At 37.5% G+C, this 20,000-nt stretch overlaps 1 protein-coding gene across 45 annotated transcripts in view; it reads right to left on the bottom strand.

Moving 5' to 3' along the window:
• The window catches only part of LOC106868133 (matrilin-1), a 146,723-nt gene that overhangs the window by 92,538 nt on the left and 34,185 nt on the right, over positions 1-20,000 (bottom strand). For all 45 annotated transcript variants that reach the window (XM_089351279.1, XM_089351283.1, XM_089351281.1 and 42 more), the window contains exons 2-3: positions 16,952-16,982; positions 4,011-4,165 (exon numbers count right to left, since the gene is read on the bottom strand). In XM_089351279.1, coding sequence (XP_089207405.1) covers positions 4,011-4,165; positions 16,952-16,982 — 186 coding nt within the window. The remainder of the gene's footprint in view (positions 1-4,010; positions 4,166-16,951; positions 16,983-20,000) is intronic.

Genomic DNA, 20,000 nt, shown 5'->3' with positions numbered 1-20,000 from the left:
CAACGTTTGCCCATACAGGACGCCAGCAAAAAAACATCTGTCTGAGTTTATTATTATTTTTAAAAATTATATATACATACATATTCTTCGTCTACATACAAGCGTATGCCGAACACCCACTTAATACACAAAATATTGAAGGGGAACGTAAAACTACGAAGTCTAAACTCACAAGACGAAAAAAAAAAACATGGAAAACAATCGAGAATATTTTACATCAAAACACAAATTTTGCCCAACAAAAATAATTCTAAAAATTTTAATATCTGTAACTCATGTGGAAATATAGACTCGTTCCTTGTCACCGGTACCTAGAAAAGGTGAACCCTAGATATGCATCTTCTAGCTGAAACAACAACTATTTGGCAAGGCAGGGTAAAAAACAAGAACGAGGAGAAAAGTGACGTATTAGTACACTCTAAAGCAGTAGGTGATTTTCTTATGCTCTCGAAAGAATAGATGACGGTAGCACCAGTATTTATGGAGTTAGATCTCTAGCGTAGCTAGGGGTGAGGCGGGCGGCACTTTTAAAGGAGTGGCACTTTTACAGGAGTGGCACTTTTGGGTCTACTGTAGGCAATATATATGTTTTTCGTGGGGTCCGGGGGCAGCAAACGGAAGGGCCGCGCCGGGCAGCACACACTCTAGCTACGCTAATGAGTTAGATCTATATCGAGCGGTGCAAGTTTTACTGAACTATATGTCACAAAAATGTACCTAATAGTCAAATGAGTATCTGATTGAGCGACAAGCATTAGAAGAGCAGCTTTAAATACAATTTCGTAAGTGGCTTGTTTATTAACTGTGCTGATGACAGTTAATGAACAAGATATAGTGTCGATCAGGCGACCCACTTTTACAGTCCACGGTAAAGTTTTAGAATAAAGATGACAGCTATTTACTACTGTCTCGTGTATCTAGTAAATTTAATCAATTTATTTAATTTACGAACGCAGTTAAGGCTAAAATCTTTGGGTATATTCCATACCGTACTTTTATATATGTCACGTACGTAAACTGAGAAGGAAGTGAGGGGTAAGTTGTATAGTTCATTGTCACTTATTCAGAGACTGGCCTCCTAATATATAGAACGTATAATACAATGATCTACGGGGACCTCAACAGAAATGATGTTGATCCCTAAGCAGATGCTAATTTCTGGTACAATACGGGAGAGTGCTAAATTCTGACTTGAACTCTAACGATATGTGATCACGTGAATTTCTAGACATAAAAGTCCTAATCACAAGAAGTTTCCATCCAGAGTCTTTCCCCACAGTGGATATGGAGTGAGAGGCTTTAACGCTTGTAATGCAGGGTAAAAAACCTAATTACTACAGTGGAAGTAAGAGCGTTCCGCCTAGAGGAAATAGAAGAACTGGAGTAACTGAAAGGAAAAGAACAGTACAAAGAGCATCAGTAACAGTAGGGCATCACCAAATGTAACCCTAGAAACAGTGGCAGAGATCGCCTCGTTTTAGGTCCCAAGTGTGGATCAGGAATCCGACCATGAATACGAGGATACCCCACTCAGTCATAAGAAACAATGCCACGCTATAATCTTGCTATGATGAGGAAGATCTAGAAGATATGAAGGTATGGCAGACTGCCTGAAAGAGTCGGAAAAAAGTGACAAAAGAAATGAAAATCGTAATAGAAAACAAGAAATCTGTTCTAAAAGATGAAAAGTAAAATGTTTGAGGATTCAAGGAACTTTAACGTATCCTTTCTTGGATATAAGAATTTAAGAAGTGATTTGAGGAAGATTTTGTTGTTATATCTAGTAGGTCATGTAATGTCGGAATAAATAATGGGCTTTAATGGCATTGCTGATTCATCACCTATCCTGCCAATTCACAACCTACCCTGCTAATTCACCATTTGTCGTGACGATATGCCATCTATACTGTCAATTCACCATCTATCTACCTTGCCAATTCACCCTTTACCGAACCAATTCATCACCTACACTGCCAATTCACCACTTACCCAGCTAGTTCATCATCTACGCTGCCACTTCACCATCTACCTTGCCAATTAAGCACACCTATACTACCAATTTACCACCTACACTACCAATTCCCCATCTACGCTACCAATTAACCACCTACCATGCCAAATCACCAGCTGCATTGGCAATTCACCACCTACTCTGCCAGTTCACTACATATACTGCCAGTTCACCACCTACTCGAGCTATTAACCACATACCTGCCAATTCACCACATATACAGCCTATACACCACCTACACTGCCAATTAACCATCGGCTACGCTACCAATGCACCAACGACACTTCCAGTTAACCACCTACCCTGCCAACTCACCAGCTACACTGGCAATTCACCACCAACTCTGCTACTCCACTCACTCTGCCAATTCACCCGTCTGCACTATATATTCACCATCTACACAGCCAATATGTCACCTATCCTGCCAATTCGCTACTTACCCTGCCAATTCACCAATTCGCCAATTCGCCTTCTACTCTACCAATTCGCCACCTACCCTGCCAATTTAGGAGCTACGCTGCCAATTCATTACCTACCCTTTCGATTCGACAACTACTCTGTCAATGTACTACCTACTCTGGCAATTCACCGACTACACTGCAAAGTCCCGTTTACTTTGCCCTCTTCGCAGCTTACTTTACCCATTCACCCCCTATAGAGGTTACATACTTGAAGTCAGTGCGTCCCCAATCAATTTAACTTCTGCTTTCTACGACTATGAGAAAGTCATGAACTTCACACAAAATCTCACACTCACAAATTCTTTGCTCTTCTAAATTTGAGACTATTTGCTTATATAAGACATGAATATATTTTTTATCTCGAATGTGATAAATGCAGCATACTACTTAATCTTCGAGATTAGGTGGGGTCTGGAGTTGTGAGGTTTGTTTCCCGCCCTCCCACAAAGATCCTAAGAAAAGGATGTGAGAATCGAAATTGGGTTAAGTGATAAAAAAAAAAGTGTATCTTATAATATTTCATTAAAAAATAATTTTAAGAAGTTCCTGACATCCATTTATATGTGGGTTAAACATTGTGGTTATCGTCGCCTGTACACGCGCGCGCTCGCACACACATACACACGCACGCGCGCGCACAACGAGGTAGCGAGGTAGAGAAAGGATACGTACAGAGACGCTTTTATAAAAGGAGAAAAAGTTCTCAATATATGTAGTAGAGATTATTAATCGACCGTCTTCAAATGAAAATTTACACAAAAACACATACACACGCTCATACAATATGAGTGTGTGTACTTATTCTATCGAGCCATTTTGACGAAGCACTAAGTTAGGGCAACGTAAACGCACCAACATCGGTTGTCAATCGTTGGTATTGGGGGGGGGGACACAGACACACACACACACACACACACACACACACACACACACATATATATATATATACATATATACACATATACTCTCACTCACTCACTTACTATATATATATATATATATTTATATATATATATATATATACATATGTAGGTATGTATGTATATATATGTATATATATATATATATATATATATATATATATATATATATATATATATATATATATATATACATATATATATATATATATATATGCATGTATGTATATATATATATATATATATATATATATATATATATATATATATATATATATATATACATATATATATATATATATATATATATGCATGTATGTATATATATATATATATACATATTTATAAATAAATATATGTATATATATATATATATATATATATATATATATATATATATATATATAGTTCAAAAAAACAATAACAAAAAAACAAAAAAACAACAAAGTGAGGACGTGATATGGATAGTATTATTGGACGCTCAGGAAAGGAAAGATATATATATATATATATATATATATATATATATATATATGTCACCATCACTGAAAAGTGCTTGCAATGATTGTTGTAGTAAATGAGACAAGTGAAAATATGCGCAAAACATTTAATACTCACCTGGCGGGGTGACAGTCCAACATCTAGTTGTTCGGCCATATATTCTACAAATGCTAGTTGTTTCTTAAAATTAGGAGGCCATATACTCGCCGAGGAATCCAACATGAAAACCAGGTCTACTGGGCTTTTACTAGGAAATTTGGGTGGAATTGCTTCTGTAAAATAATAATAATAATAATAATAATAATAATAATAATAATAATAATAATAATAATAATAATAATAATAATAATAATAATAGTCAAGACGAAGAGTGCGATTTTAGATGTTTTATTATAAAATTTACGTCTAGTTTTTCAAAAACTAGCGTTGAATTTTTGGACACGAAAGTCAAGTTTTCTGGAGGCAGAATAATGACAGAGTTATTTTGCAAGCCAACGTCATCCCACATATATCTCCACCGCCGCTCCGATCATCCACATCATCTTATTCGGTCAAATCCGAAATCCCAATTTTTGAGGATAAAACGGATTTGCACTGACATAGGGGATTACTGGAAACATGCAAATGCTTTTGTATGTCATTATGTTAAACGAGGTTACAGTGAATCACGTTTAAAGGAAATAGCAAGTGAAATAGCTAAGATTAGCAAAGATAGTAAAACCTACACGCCTAATCTTAGCAAACAAAATACAACAGATTACAGAATTCCTTTAGTGATTAACTGGCACCGACGTTTCGCTGGCATTTCAAAAGTGTTGCATGAAAGTTACCAACATGTGGTGAAAAAATATCCCAGTTTCAAACAAACATTTCCTCAGCCGCCCATTGTAGCCTTTCGACGGAATAAGAACATAAAAGAATTATTGACCTCTATATCTGACTCCAAGAAAACGAACATTGGAGTATCTACACGCTGTACCTTAAAGAACAGCCGCAAGAGAGGTAAGCCCTGTTCATTGTGCAACAACATGAGTGAAGTGAATACCATCAAAAATCATAATAGAAATGTTATGATTTATACAGAAGGGGGAACCTGCAAAGATTCCCATTTAGTGTACGGTGCAGAATGCACGAAACATAACTTGATTTATGTTGGTTGTACAACGGAACAATTAAACAAAAGGTTTAATGGGCACAGATTCGACGTCAGGCACAAGAACAGTAGTTCAACAGAACTTGCTGAACATTTCGTTTCAAGCGGCTGCAAGTTTGAAGAAGATTTGAAAGTGCACATTCTCAAAAAATATCATGAATGTACCCCACTTTCACTTCTCAGAATGTATGAGGAGAAATATGTTTGCGGGTTATTGACATCACGCCCTGGAGGAATGAATAAGATGACAGGAGAATATCATCAAATTTATACAAAACTGTTTGATTGAATATTCTTCTTTCTCTCTTTTTCTTTTCTTTTTCTGTCGTCTTCCTTTTTCTTTTTTTCTGCTTATTAAAAAACTGACAAAAGCTGATGATGTCATTCTATCAACGTACGGACGCTGGTTACTCACGTTCATAGTTTACGTTTGGTTTCTGAAATTTTGAATTTTCAATCACCTTTTGGTTTGAACTTGAGAAAGACAGACGTTCTGTCGAAATGTTGTTCAAAAAATAAAACATCTAAAATCGCACTCTTCGTCTTGACTATTTACCTTCGTGAAGAGTTACGTCAATCCTTTTTTTAAAAATAATAATAATAATAATAATAATAATAATAATAATAATAATAATAATAATAATAAGCGAAAGTGCTACATTGGAAACTGTGCGAAAAGTGGGGACTAGAGAGAGGCAAGACGTGGTATGAGAACAATCAGAGTGGCAGAGTCGGAAGCTAGCAAAATCCTCTGGGATTTCCGAATCTAAATAGATCAGGTGCTAGAGCATAACAGACCGGACCTAGTGGTGGTGGACAAGGTGCACCGCATATGCTATATAGTTGACGTTGCATGCCCCTTTGAACCACGAATAGTCAAGAAAGAAGGCGAAAGGATAAATAGATACAACCCACTTAAGTACGAAATAGCCCAGCTATAGAGAATGAAGACGGTGAAGTTAATGCCAATTATTGTTGAGTCCTTGGGAACAGTATCTGAAGGCATCAAGAGGAATATAAAGGAAATCGGAATAGAGGTCCCAGTAGAACTGTCACAAAAGTTTTGCCTCCTTAGCATGTCCAGAATAATCAGGGAAGTATTAGATAGCCGAAATGAAGGAATAGCATGGTACCGTAGGCTGCAGGTAGTCAACCCGTGGACGAAATACCGGTAAGCATTCTGCTCGGCGTGCTAGCGATTCTGCCAGCTTGCCGCCTTAATAATAATAATCCTTTCAACTATAGGCACAAGGCCTGAAATTTGTTAGGGGAGGGGAGTAGTCGATTACATCAATCCCAGTGTTTCACTGATACTTGATTTATCGACCCCCAAAAAGATGAAAGGCAAAGTCGACCTCGGCGGAATTTCAACTCAGAACGTAGCGACAGGCGAAATACCGCTAAACGTTTCCTCCAACGTACTAACGATTCAGTCAGCTCATCGCCTTAATACTACTACTACTACTACTACTACTACTACTACTACTACTACTACTACTAATAATAATAATAATAATAATAATAATAATAATAATAAGAAGAAGAAGAAGAAGAAGAAGAAGAAGAAGAAGAAGAATAACAAGAAGAAGAAGAACAACAACAACAACAACAACAAGAATATCCCATGATTTTAAAAATATGTCAAGAAAATACTTTCTCACATCAAAGAAAAAAGAAGAGAACGTCAAAGATCATGCATATATATTGTTAAATATTTTAAAAATATTGTGTGAAAATGGATTAAACAATATTAAAAGATCTTGATCTTCATATTTTCTGGAACGAAATGTAACGGTTTCTTCATTATAGAAATGACTGTGTATGAACCAAGTTGAATTAGAATGTTAAACGCAGATGTGGTTGTGTGGAGAGAAGTTTACTTCTCAACCACATAGCTCAGGGTTTCAACCTGCTGCGTGACAGCTTGGGCAAATGTCTTCTACCATAGACCCAGGCCGACCATAGACCCAGGCCCCCTGCACACAACTGCTTGACAACCGCTTGTTGGCTTGTTTACCTCCCTGTAACTGTTGTGTCGCTCTTCTGGAGCTAAACACTCTCCACCTATTCTGAGTCATAAGCAAACCTCGTTAGCTATTATTGATCAACGTTGTCAGTGACGTAAGCAGTCTGTTCATTTATCACGATACTACTCTATCTCTGCGTTGTCAATACCTAAGATGGACGTATGTTCAAAGAGATTTTCAACCAAAGAATTGAAACTAGATGACTAGCCGCATGTAGACTTGCTTTTCTATATTATTGTCTCTACAGATATATTTGGTGAAAGCTAGTGTAGAATATTCTGATACGATATGGTTTATGATTGAAGAAATACATCACACACCCAACACTTGTCATCTTGTATTGTAAGACTTATAGATTCTTTTTTAAATGTTTATTCATGCAGTTTTCATGTTTATTCATGCATTCAGAGTTCTTTACTATTTATTGCCTTTTACATGCTATCGTTATGACGCAAAGTTAGAAATCGTTATTCTTATTAGCATCTTCAACAGTAATGGAATACAAAATTGTTAGAGCATTGGATAAAATGTCAATATATTTCTTCCGGATTTCACGTTCATGTTGCAAATCCCGCCGAGGCCGACTATGTCTTTCATGCTTTCAGTGTCGTTAAAATAAAGTACCAGTTAATTATTGGTGTCGATGGCATGGACGAAACCCTCAAGGCTACATTATTATCCAATATATCCTATTTTATTTTAAAGAGAACAAGGAATTATTTGAGAGAGATTTAGTTGCTATTCCTTGTTGTGCTAAACCATCATTTCAAAACAATGTAAATCATTGTTGCAGCCCTCGTACTCCAACTCAAATTCCTTTGCCTGGTCGGCCACAGCTACATCATCAATAATCATCAATCATCAATGCCGTGGCTGCTGTTTCTTTATTCTTAATATGTGCCTTACTGTTCACACCATGACTGTTCATGATGAGTCTTAACACTAGCACAAAGAATGTATTTGTAACCATCAATTGTGGTTTATATGTATGTTTGTGTATTGGGATTGTTGTTAGGACTGGTGTATATTTGTCCACGTTCTGTCAGGTTGTATATAATATGGGCTATATTTGGTTAAATGGTCTCCAATTTCTAATCCTTTTTGGTTTCCCCCATCCTTCGTGAGTATTACCAAGAAACAATAACATGGTTGTATGAAATTAAAATTACGTATATGCACTAGGTAATTTGTTTAATATACTTTTATAAGTAAAACATTGCTTATTGAGAAAGCAATTAATCTGTTTGAAGAGATTATATATATATATATATATATATATATATATATATATATATATATATATATATATATATATATATGCGTGTGTGTGCGCGCGTATGTAGGTACGAATTTAAATTCCAACCTGACAACTGGTCGACTGTTTCCCTGTTATTACAATATCGTCAGAGGTCAAAATATTTTAATCACTGATGAAACTGAGAACGCAAGAAAATAGATGGGTGGCTGCCAAAGCGAAGCTAAATTAAGAAATATTTATTTTATATTTAACATCTATTGAATCATTCATTTGAAATGTAATCTTATTTTTTTTAATCAAAAATATTAAATGTATGTATGTGTACATTATTATATATAACTATATATCTATCTACCTATCTGTATATATATAATAAGCTGACTTTCCGACTAATCTTATTCCAGATCAAAGGAGACGGTTGTAACACATCTTTGAACACATTCTACTAAACTCTGCTTGTCACAGCTGTCTAGTTTGCAGAATGTAGTCGGAACGTGAAGACAATTTGAATGCTCGCTATGCAATAAAGTTTTGTGTTAAACGGGGAAAAAACTGGTCAGACGTCTTATGGATAAGCTTGTATGAGCCAAGCATCTACTATTCGCGGGCACAGGATATTCAAGGACAGTAGAGAGGAGGTAAGAAACGATGAGCGGTATGAGAGAGAGAGGAATGTTAGAACATCAGAACTGGTTGAGAAACTTTGCCATTCAATAGATGAAAACACACCACTTGACAACAGGCATTGTAATCTGTTTACGTCTCCGTAACCTAGCGGTTTGACGAAAGGGGTTGGTAGAGTAATTACCAAGCTTTAAAATTTAAGTGCCCCAGCATGGTCATAATACAATGACAACAAGAAAAAAAAATTTATTCGTAATTAGTGTGACCTGATACAACCCAGAATGTAGTCAATTTGTCATTTTGAGGTGTTCCATGTGTTGAGCGCATGAAATATTTCATAGGGTAAGGTCCCCCCACTACGATAAATAACAAACTCTTAAGATAGAAATATAATATATTTTACACACACACAGACACACGCACACACTCTCTCTCCCTCTCTCTCCCTCTCTCTCCCTGTCTCTCTCTCTCTCTCTCTCTCTCTCTCTCTCTCTCTCTCTCACACACACACACACACACAGCACAAATGCTTACTATACTCACTAGGTCAAAAGCGTTGACTTTTTCCCTACTTCTGTAGCTTTGCAAAAGCTAAGACGTCTGTGTATTGGCTTATAAATTGATATGACATTGAACAGCCTTATATGAGCATGTCTAGATATGCAACTATATGCATAAAAATGCATACATAAAACAAAACATACGAATCTGCACGTATACATATACACATGCATGCAAAAATATCCTGTTGATGTTGCCGAAATTCCAACGAAGGAGCCTTGGATTTAGGTTAGAAACTGGCTCTTTCTCTATTGGCAAGAAATCTTAAAATAAAACTGCACAAGAGCACTCAGAGAGCTCAAACCTCTGCCAAGGCAACACCAACGTCCTCTTAACGATTAGCCGCAGATGATTTTTAAAATGAAAATATCTGAAATAAACTCGACTGTTCTCACAAACGAGAATACTAAAAATTAAGTTAAAAAAACAGGGAAAATAATCCAGAATCTCTGTCCGGTACCTGATCGATCTCAAAGTCTGATCAGTTCGTGCCAGTCACGAGGCCAAGCATCCCTGAAACAATACCTCCGCTTTCGGTAAGGCGGAGTTAATAATGACATACATACATACATACATACATACATACATGCATATATGCATAAATGTATGCGCGTGATAGAAAGAAAAAGAACTAAACGGTTTTAGAGAAAAAGACAAAGAACTAATAGACGTATCTTGAATTCCTATTCGCTACATAGTGCCTCTGTGCGTGCGTGCGTGCGTGCGTGCGCCGCAAGTGTGGGTTCGTGCGTGTGCGTGTGTTCGTGCATGTGTGTGTGTTCTTGCGTGCATGTGTGCGTGTGTGTGTGTGTGTGTTCGTGCGTACGTGTGTACGTGTGTGCCTGCCTGCACACGAGAATGTGTTCGTGTGGTAGCATGTGTGTGTACATGGGTGTGTGTGTAGTGGCATGCGTGTGTGTGTGTGTTTGTGTGTGCTTGTGTGGTAGTATGCGTGCTTGTGTGATGGTATGTGTGCGTGTTTACGTGATGGTATACGTGTATTCGTGTAGTGGTGTGTGTTTGTGTAGTGGTGTGTGTGTTTGTGTAGTGGTGTGTGTGTTTGTGTAGTGGTGTGTGAGTGTGTGTGTGGTGTATGTATAAAAATATAGATTTTCTGTAGAAAATAGCGCATTAATAAGAGTGAGAAAAGGAAGAATAAGTTAACGAGAGGAAGTGAGAAAAAAGAAGGGAGAGAAAGAGAGAGAAAGCGAATAGACTAAACGAGGTTTCAATCATGAACAAGGGAATTCAAGGCAGAAAAAAAACGACAGGGAGAGAAAGTGATGGTGTAAGAAGGCAATAAGGATAGAATAGTAATAAGGGAGAAATGGGGAGAAATTATGCGCTTTGTTTTATCGTAACGAGATAAAACGAATGTCACATGTTTCATTTGGTAAGTTGTTCTTAAGTCTGGTTGTAAAAAAATTGATATCTGATCCTTTCACTACCATTATTTTTATTATTGTTACCGTTGTTATTATTTTAATTGCTGCTTGTTCAACTTACTACTACTACTACTACTACTACTACTACTACTACTACTACTATTACTACTACTACTACTACCACCACCACCACCACTACTACTACTACTACTACTACTACTACTACTACTACTACTACTACCGGATCTTTTTGGTTTGACGGGCAACACTTGTTTTCTTACAACATCGTTCGTGCGTTTGGGTTAGGGTTCGGGTTTTAGAGTTAGGGTTAGGGTTTCAGGGTTAGAGTTGGGGTTAGGGTTAGGGTTATGGTTATGGGTTATAGGGTTTTAGGATTAGGGTTAGGGTTAGGGTTATGAGTGAGGTTATGGCAAAAATAATCATAACCCTAACCGTAACCCTAAAACTAACTTTAACTCTAAAACCGGAACCCTAACCCTAAAACCCTAAAGCTAAAACCAGTACAAACGCACGAACGATGTTATAAATAACAGTACCGCCGATAGTTGTTGTTGACAAACAACGGCACTAATTTTATTCAAGGGAAAAGATCCCATAACACCGTTACGGCAGTAATTGTTTTCACCTCAATAGACGTCAGTGATTGGTTGAAATTACACAAATACGACAACTTTTTACATGAAATAACTTCGAATACAAAATTTTTGGTCTGTTCTATAAAACAATATATACAAATATACGAAGTTTGAAAGTGTTTCGGTACCAAAAACACTACATAAAACATAAATGAAAAATGTTGCCCGTCAAACCAAAAATATCCCTACTACTACCACCACCACCACCACCACTACTACTACTACTACTACTACTACTACTACTACTGCTGCTGCTGCTGCTGCTACTACTACTACTACTACTACTACTACTACTACTACTACTACTACTACTAATAATAATAATAATCCTTTCTACTACAAAGCAAAAGGCCTGAAATTTCGGGTCAAAGGGAAAGACGATGATAACGTGCTCGACTGCTACTTATTTCATCTAAAGGATGAAAGACAATTGACCTCGTCGGAATTTGGATTCAGGACGTACAGGCGAACGAAGTGCTGCTAACCATTTTGTCCGGCGAGCTAACGATTATGCTCGCTCGCGGCCTTAATAATAATTCTTTCCATTAAAGGCACAAATCCTGACATTACATCGACCCAAATGCTTAACTGCTACTTATTTCATCGATCTCCGAAAGGATGAAAGACAAAGATGACCTCGGCGTAATTTGAACCCAAAGCGTAAACACGGACGAAATGTCGCTATGCATATTGCCCGGTGTGCTAACGATTCTGCTAGCTCGTCGCCTTATTTGATCGAATAAAAATAGTTTTAAATTTTGCTACAAGGGCAGCAGTTTTGGGGGAGGGGATGAGTCGATTACATCAACCCAGTGTTCAACTGGTACTTGTTTCATCGACCCTGAAAAGATGAAAGGTAAAATAGACCTTGGCAGAATTTGAACTCAGAACTTAAAGACGGACGAAATACCGCTAAGCATTTTGCTCGGCGGCGAATTTTTTTCCCCACATGAGTTCCAGACTCCCAGTAATTAACTCATTTGCATACAGCCAATCAGTGCTCACCTTGACCTTGTTGTCAAGTTAACAAAGGTTGGCATTCAAGAACGGTGTTGTAAGACGTGATGTGGATGGGAAAAATGTGGGTAGAAGGTGATGTGCTAGCAACCCTCTCCCCTCATTGTTTTACAAAGTAAACAACAACACAAATAACTACGTAGAGGCAGCCATGGTTGAAATAAGAACAAGAACAACAAGCATTATTAAAAGAGAAAAGAGCTATGGTCATTCCTTACCCAAGTGACCTTATCTTATCGCCCATCACTTGTTATGTTCTCATGAATTACTTTGATAGTTGTGCTCTGATTGGTTGTATGCATATGAGTTCATAACTAGGATCCGGAACTCTCGTGGACAAAAAAAAAATCGCTGCCCCCGGCGTGCTAACGATTCTGCCAGAACGCCGCCTTATTTGACCGAATAATAATATTAATAGTTCTTACAAATTAATCGATTAAATTGAATCCAGTACTTGACTCGTACAATATTTTATCGACCCCGAATGGATAAAGGTAAAGCTGGCCTCAAGGGGATTTATTTTCAAAAGCAATGCACTGGAAAAAATGTTGTTCAGCATTTTGTCCGGCGCTCTAACGATTCTGCCAGTTCATTGCCTTCATAATGATAGCTGTTAAAAATTTTGACTCGTGTCAAGCAATTTTAGAGAGTGTGGGCTAGCTGGTTCCATCTACTAAAGTACTTGACCTGTACTTTATTTTAAGAACCCCGGAAAGATTAAAAAAAAAAAAGATCTAAGTTGACTTCAATGATATTTGAATTTAGAAAAGAGAGCAAGGAAAATACCACGAGTTATTTTACAAACGCTGTAATGAGTCTGCCAATTCCCTACATAGTAGAAGCAGTAGCAGCAGTAGCAGCAGCAGCAGAAGCATAAGCAGCAGCAGAAGTAGTAGTAGTAGTAGTAGTAGTAGTAGTAGTAGTAGTAGTAGCAGCAGCAGCAGTGCTGGTGGCGGTTAAGGTGGTTACATCTCCCACTTTTTTGGCAAGAATGGAAGAAAATCTAGCTTCTCGCAATACGTAAACTGAGACAACCATTGAAATCTATTTATTTTCTTGTTTCAGAAACAGTATATATGTGCATGTATTTACGTACACACACACACACATACACACACACACACACACGTCCGTACATATGTATGTATGTATGCATGCATGTGTGTGTATGTATGCATACATGACTCACGCGGAGTTCTTTTTGAAGTTACTTCTTTCTAGGATTTAATTTCTAGAGTTTCATCCGCAGACGATAAAATCCAAGATAAAAACCACGCGAAGAAACCTTACATTAATTTTTTATGGTTATCAAACTCTATTTTCATGCCTTGTTATCGGTCAAAAAGTATTTCAGCTGAAGTAAGATATTACCTCAAACGGGAAATATTGGTTCCAAATTACTTACTAATTACAGAATGCCGGATGTATAATGAATATGCAACGACTGTGCACACGGCATATCAAATTGTTTAATTTGCGTAACCATCAGATATGCACCACTGCTTCTTTTACACAAGGCTGTACACAACTGCTTTCTCTGCAGTGCATTAGGACACGTGACTAAAATATGACTTCAAAGGATTAGTTACATGTTACTTCGTCAAAAACATTAACATCCACTCATTCACGGGTCTCGAATATTAAAGTAGAAGGCGTTGTAAATAATAGCAAAGTTAATAACGTACTATTATATTCATCATTCACAATGTGGCGATTATATAGCTTAGTGTTTAATTTCAAGAATTACATTTTTGCTCGGATTCCCGGGGTTTTTTCAACGCAGACACACAATCAAAGTGATGTCATTTCCGCTCTAAAGTCACGCTATTCATGTGTGAGTCATGGGTACTCCCATCATTAGACGGCGTATGAGGGTTCTGCAATTTCTTACTGAACAACCACACAAATGATTTGCTTATAAGCTCCCTCCCTCCATCAAATCGATATTACCGTGTTGCAATGTGGTTAGATGAGATGGAATGAGCAACAGTGCAAGCATCTCTCCCAAGACTTAACATATCACCAGTGAAATTCTCCTAGACGTTGTTACAAAACTACTGAACGAAAAACCACCTGGCAGAGACCTGATAGTTGGTTATGGATACAGAAAGCTCATGTTCTGCAGCACTGCCCTCTTTAACCTACACTTCGAATAGTTCTTCATCAACAAAATAACTCATAAGAAAGCAAAGTAGTTGCACTAAAATATGCTGACTTTATGGTTAGACTATTAGAAGGTGTTTACTTATTGCTCATTCATGGATTAAAGAGTCACTATGCCTTGCTAGGGCTCTAACTACTATAGATGATGCCACGAAGGGACTGGCAACAATAGAATCCACAGTGATATCGATAAGAACCGAAACTACTCTTATAGTCACTAACAGAATTGGGCTGTCAGTAGGACTATCCCGGCTTATCTGTAATGCTTTCCGTCCTAGACGTGAAGCCCTTGTTGAAGAAATATAAAAACTATGTGATAAGATCTGCAAAGGAGAGAGAAATTAATGTAACCCCCACCTTTTTTATCGATGACCTTAAGCTCTATACAAATAATATTTACAGCACCAAGTGACAGTTAAAACCGGTCGCAACATTCTTGCAGAACATATGGATGAAGTTCAGTTAAGTTAAGCAGTCTTATTTGGAAGTCAAACCAGAGAAGTTTGTTGACCAAACAGGGAATATGGATGTCAATAGCCGACTGTCTGCTCTACCGCCAGTGATGAATATTACAATTACTGTAGAATAGATGAGAAAATTGCGTGTTAAAGTAAAGCTAGAATGACAAAAGAATATTTTAGTAGAGTTTGGAAGGTATTGATGTCAGAACTGTCTGCATATGACAAAACATCAGAGCTGTCTGCATTTGATAAAACTACAGAACTGCCTGCATTTGATAAAATTACATCCTACTTGCTTTTGCAGTGCAAGTGCTTGTACCAAGATTTGAAATATTAGACGGACACATAGAAATCTGCAGCCTGGACATTAGCACTTGAAAGATAGTAACGAATACTGGTAACTTCTGCATCAACAGTAACACTGACCGGGTCTATGCTAAACGGTAGTATGGAGACAGAAATATAAATCAGTCCAGACAACATTTAAGTGTTGCATTATGTCACTTACTGAAGAGTAATGAGAAAAATGAGTACATAAGTTGTATACTTAAGATCAAAAGTAATATGATGAGATTAGGTGAAGAACTTCGGAAATATATTCTGAATGTACAGCTGTTCCATATGAACTAAGAGTTCATATGTCACCTTATAAGTAGATAAATTATTGGTTTGACCATTTGTTTCTATATGCCAGGAGATTATTCCGTTTTTTTTTTCTGGAGAATCCCAGCAGTTCTAGCCCTTTATGCAAATCTATTGTTCCATAGCCCGGCGCACCGATGACAATAAATACAAATGAAAATCTATAGTCTGGATAGAAAAGCTGCAAATTTTCCATTAGTTCTCTGTAATCTCTTTCCAATTTTTGACAAGGCATTCACATCCGCCGGACAGTTATAACAGCGCCTAACTTGGTTACTTGTCTGATCTATTATTTTCAAACCGACTAACTTTTTTAATTGGAATGCTCTACCAGTTCTCTTTATTTTTAAAGGTCTGTATGCATTCTTGTTCCGGTACACCATTGGTAAATTCAAGTGTACAGTTATGAAAATGGCGTTGATAAGGATGCATTATTAATCGTTCACGTAATATTATCTAAAACTGATATTCCCGTAAACTAACTACACTGTTATCTACTTTTCAATTGCAAACTTGATCCAGAAGAACGCGATATGAACCAATTGTATATTCAGGGCTCCCTCGGTCACGGATCAATCTGTCTCTTCACATATAAATATATGCAGGCTTGGGTAGAATTTTTTGCGTAATATTGCCAATTGTCAACGTATACAAGTCTCTTCTCTCCACGTCGCTGTGTCCATCCAAGGGAAAAACCGCTCAGCAGGGCTGATACAGCTTGGCATCAATATCGCCCCAAGCATGTGTGTCAGAACGCAAAGAACTCGAACATACACCACACGGCATCAATACCGATTCGCTATCACTCCCGATACTCTACTGCTGTGGAGTGGTGCGATGTTTTTATTGACCTCGAAAGGATGAATGGTATCATGACCTTGGTAGAATTTGAACTTAGAGCTCAGAAAATTGGAAAATGTTCCATGACACATACCATTCAACGCTTTAAAGACTCTACCAATTCGACACTTAATCAAGTATGTATGGAAGAGTAAATTTCAAAAATGTATAACAAGACAGACAGACAGACAGACAGACAGACAGACAGACAGACAGATAGATAGATAGATAGATAGATAGATAGATAGATAGATAGATAGATAGTACATACCTGCTACATTTCTGTGCCAACTGAGATGGGCCTGTTAAAATAATAAAATTTATATGAGTTCTTAAGTTTTGTTTCGTTTTTTGATATCTTTTTTTTTTTATTTACATACAAATACACAATTTGATTAAATTACTCGGTGCATAAATAAACTTAGATAAGGTGTACACGTACAAACACACACACACACACACACACACACACACACACACACACACACACACACACATGTAATATTTTTTCAGTGGTATGAGATTCTACATTCAATTCCAGTAGACTAGGCTACTTTTCTGTGTTAATAAAAAAATAACATCTATTTCAACGAACTTACATAACGTATTTCATTGACCAACTTGTTCTTGGCTATGCGTTAGCATCGAAGTACGACAGCTTGCAGTTTCTATATGAAAAGTGTGATGCCAAAAGTCGAAGTCGAATTCAATCGCTTATAATCTACCATCTTATCATTGAAAGTAAGGCAAAAGCAGGAAGATTCATAAGCACGCCGGATAAAATGCGTTGCGAAATTTCTTCCGGTTGTACGTCTGAGGTCATATTCCGCTGAGGTCGGCTTTAATTTTCGTCCTTTTGCGGGGAAAGGACTATTGAAAATAAGGCCATCTGCGTCGGCAAAACAATTTCGAGTGTTAGAATTTCGGTAGGGGAATAAGGCAATTAGATCGATCCCAGTTCTCAATAAGACTTTACATCGACCCCGAAAGATGAAAGGCATAGTAGACCTCGACGAGAACTGAACTCAGAACTTAGAAACAGACAAAATCCTGCTATGCGTTTTGTCCGCCGAGCTAACAATTCAGCCAGCTCGCTCACTTGATTCAGAGACAAAATTCTGATTTCAAATTTTAGCATAAGGCTAGTAATTTCGGGGAGGGGCTAAGTCGATTACGTCGACACCAGTACTCAACAGGTATTTATTTTATCGACCCAGAAAGGATGAAAGGCAAAGTCGTCCTCGGTGGAATTTGAACTCAGAACGTAAAGCCGGATGAGGTGCCGCTAAGCATTAATCCTGGCATACTGATTCAGGGACAGTATTAACAGCTCACTTTGTTCTTAGGGAAATGATATCAGTGACCTATATTAGAGTAATTTGGTACAGGCTTTATCTTCTGCAGTATAAAAACACGCATTTTTCTTTTTACTGGTTTCTTTCATTGGACTGCGGCCCATGTTGGGGCAACGCTTTGAAGGGTTTTAGTCGAACAAATCGAACGCGGTACTTATTTTTAAGTTTAATATTTATTCTCAACGTGTTTTTGGGCCGGTTCGCTAAGTTAGAAGAACGTGGACTGTTAGTGGGGAGGATAAATACAAACATAAAGACACACACACACACACACACACACACACACACATGCACCACCACCACCACCTCCATACACACACATACACCCGAGGTGCCACGCAGTGGGACTGAACCCGAAATCATGTGGTTGGGAAGCAAACTTCTTACCACACAGCCACGCCTGCACCTGTATATCTACCTTTTTTCTTCTTTTTAAAAATCGAATATTGCCAAAGCAGGCCCTCATTAGATTTCTTGTATTCTCATGGTTGTTGTTGATGTAGAACAGTGAGTCATACGTTAGCATGCTTTGATGAATCATAGAGGTGCTGGGCAAAAAATCTAAGCTGAACATGAAGCCGCACACGACTTCGAATGGATACTTTAATATGGTAACTGCTAGCAGTCTTAACTCGATGTTAACGCATAATGGACAAGACAAATTTGATCAATGGAATACATTATGTAATTTCGTTGAAATAGATGTTATTTCTTGATGTTTGCGTAAGAGATAACATACTGGTTCTCACTGTATGCACGCGATAACTGTAGGAAGTCTTGGAGATGAAATTTCACCATGAAATGAATTAAATGTTAAGAAGATGAGCAGAAATAGATATACATATGTTGACTGACAAGACTAGATTATAAAAAAGAAAAAAAAAACACAATTGCAACCTGTGTATGTGAGTGTGTGCGTGCGTGCAGGTACGCGCGCGTGTATGTGTACATTGTGTGTGTGTCTGCGCGTGCGTGCGTGTAAGAAATAAAGTGCTAGTTATGAGCAGAATAAAGAGATAGTGAATTGAACACACGGAGATAGAAAATAATGTAAATTCTCTATAAATGCTACAATTGAAAATAAAGACACTACCAATTATCCAAATGGAGAGGATAAATTATATAAGCTCAACAAATTATATTACGAAAGGTGTAAAGTTATTCTGAATTATGTAAGAGAAGAAAAGATTGAAAACAAATGTGATATGATGATTATAAAGAAATACGGTATAGGAACGTTTAAACCTAAAAAACTTGCGTCGAATCAGCCAATAAACAGTGCCAGTGTAGCCGGCGCCGTTGGTCTATCCTACAATGAGCCCGCTTCCCAGTTATAAAATGTGCATCGTCTTCTCCCAGTCTTTCAATTAAAATCATCTTTTCCAAATATTTTTCCACATCATCTTCCAGTTATCAGCTACCTTTACACCAGCTTCAAAATGTATTTGAATAATTAACACGTAATCAAAAAAAATGTATAGTTTCCTAATCCTTGCTACGTCACTGAGTGAATCTCTTTATTACGAAAATGTTTAAATGTTTCATGTCAAGTCATGTGGCATTACTGTCCCGAACCCTTCCCTCTTACACATATCCTTCATCCGCCATTGTTCCAGAAGTGATTTTACCCACTTTCTTTAGTACTACCATTTTGTTCTTAAATGGATTTAGAAATTTCGTGCAGGTTGCGGTACCCTAGATTTTAGCGTTGGCTCAGGTCATCGCTTTTTTCTCCAAATGGTAGCCGCCGACCTTGTCGGTAGGATTCTGTTCAGATTTCTAGAAAATTTTGTGTAAGTTGTAGAACCCCTGATTTTAGCACTGCGCCAGGTGATTGCTTATTTTTCCAAATGGCAGCCGCCAACATTGTCGGTGGGATTCCATCCAGATTCCTAGAGATACAATAGGACAATAGCGATATTGTTCTTCACAGTTATTCATTTACCGAAGAAGTTTATTTGACAA

Source organism: Octopus bimaculoides, chromosome 4 (genome assembly GCF_046866305.1).
Source record: "Octopus bimaculoides isolate indiv1 chromosome 4, ASM4686630v1, whole genome shotgun sequence".
NCBI classification, from domain to species: domain Eukaryota; kingdom Metazoa; phylum Mollusca; class Cephalopoda; order Octopoda; family Octopodidae; genus Octopus; species Octopus bimaculoides.
Note: the sequence above shows the minus strand (reverse complement) of the source record. Positions and strands in the feature narration are given on the sequence as shown.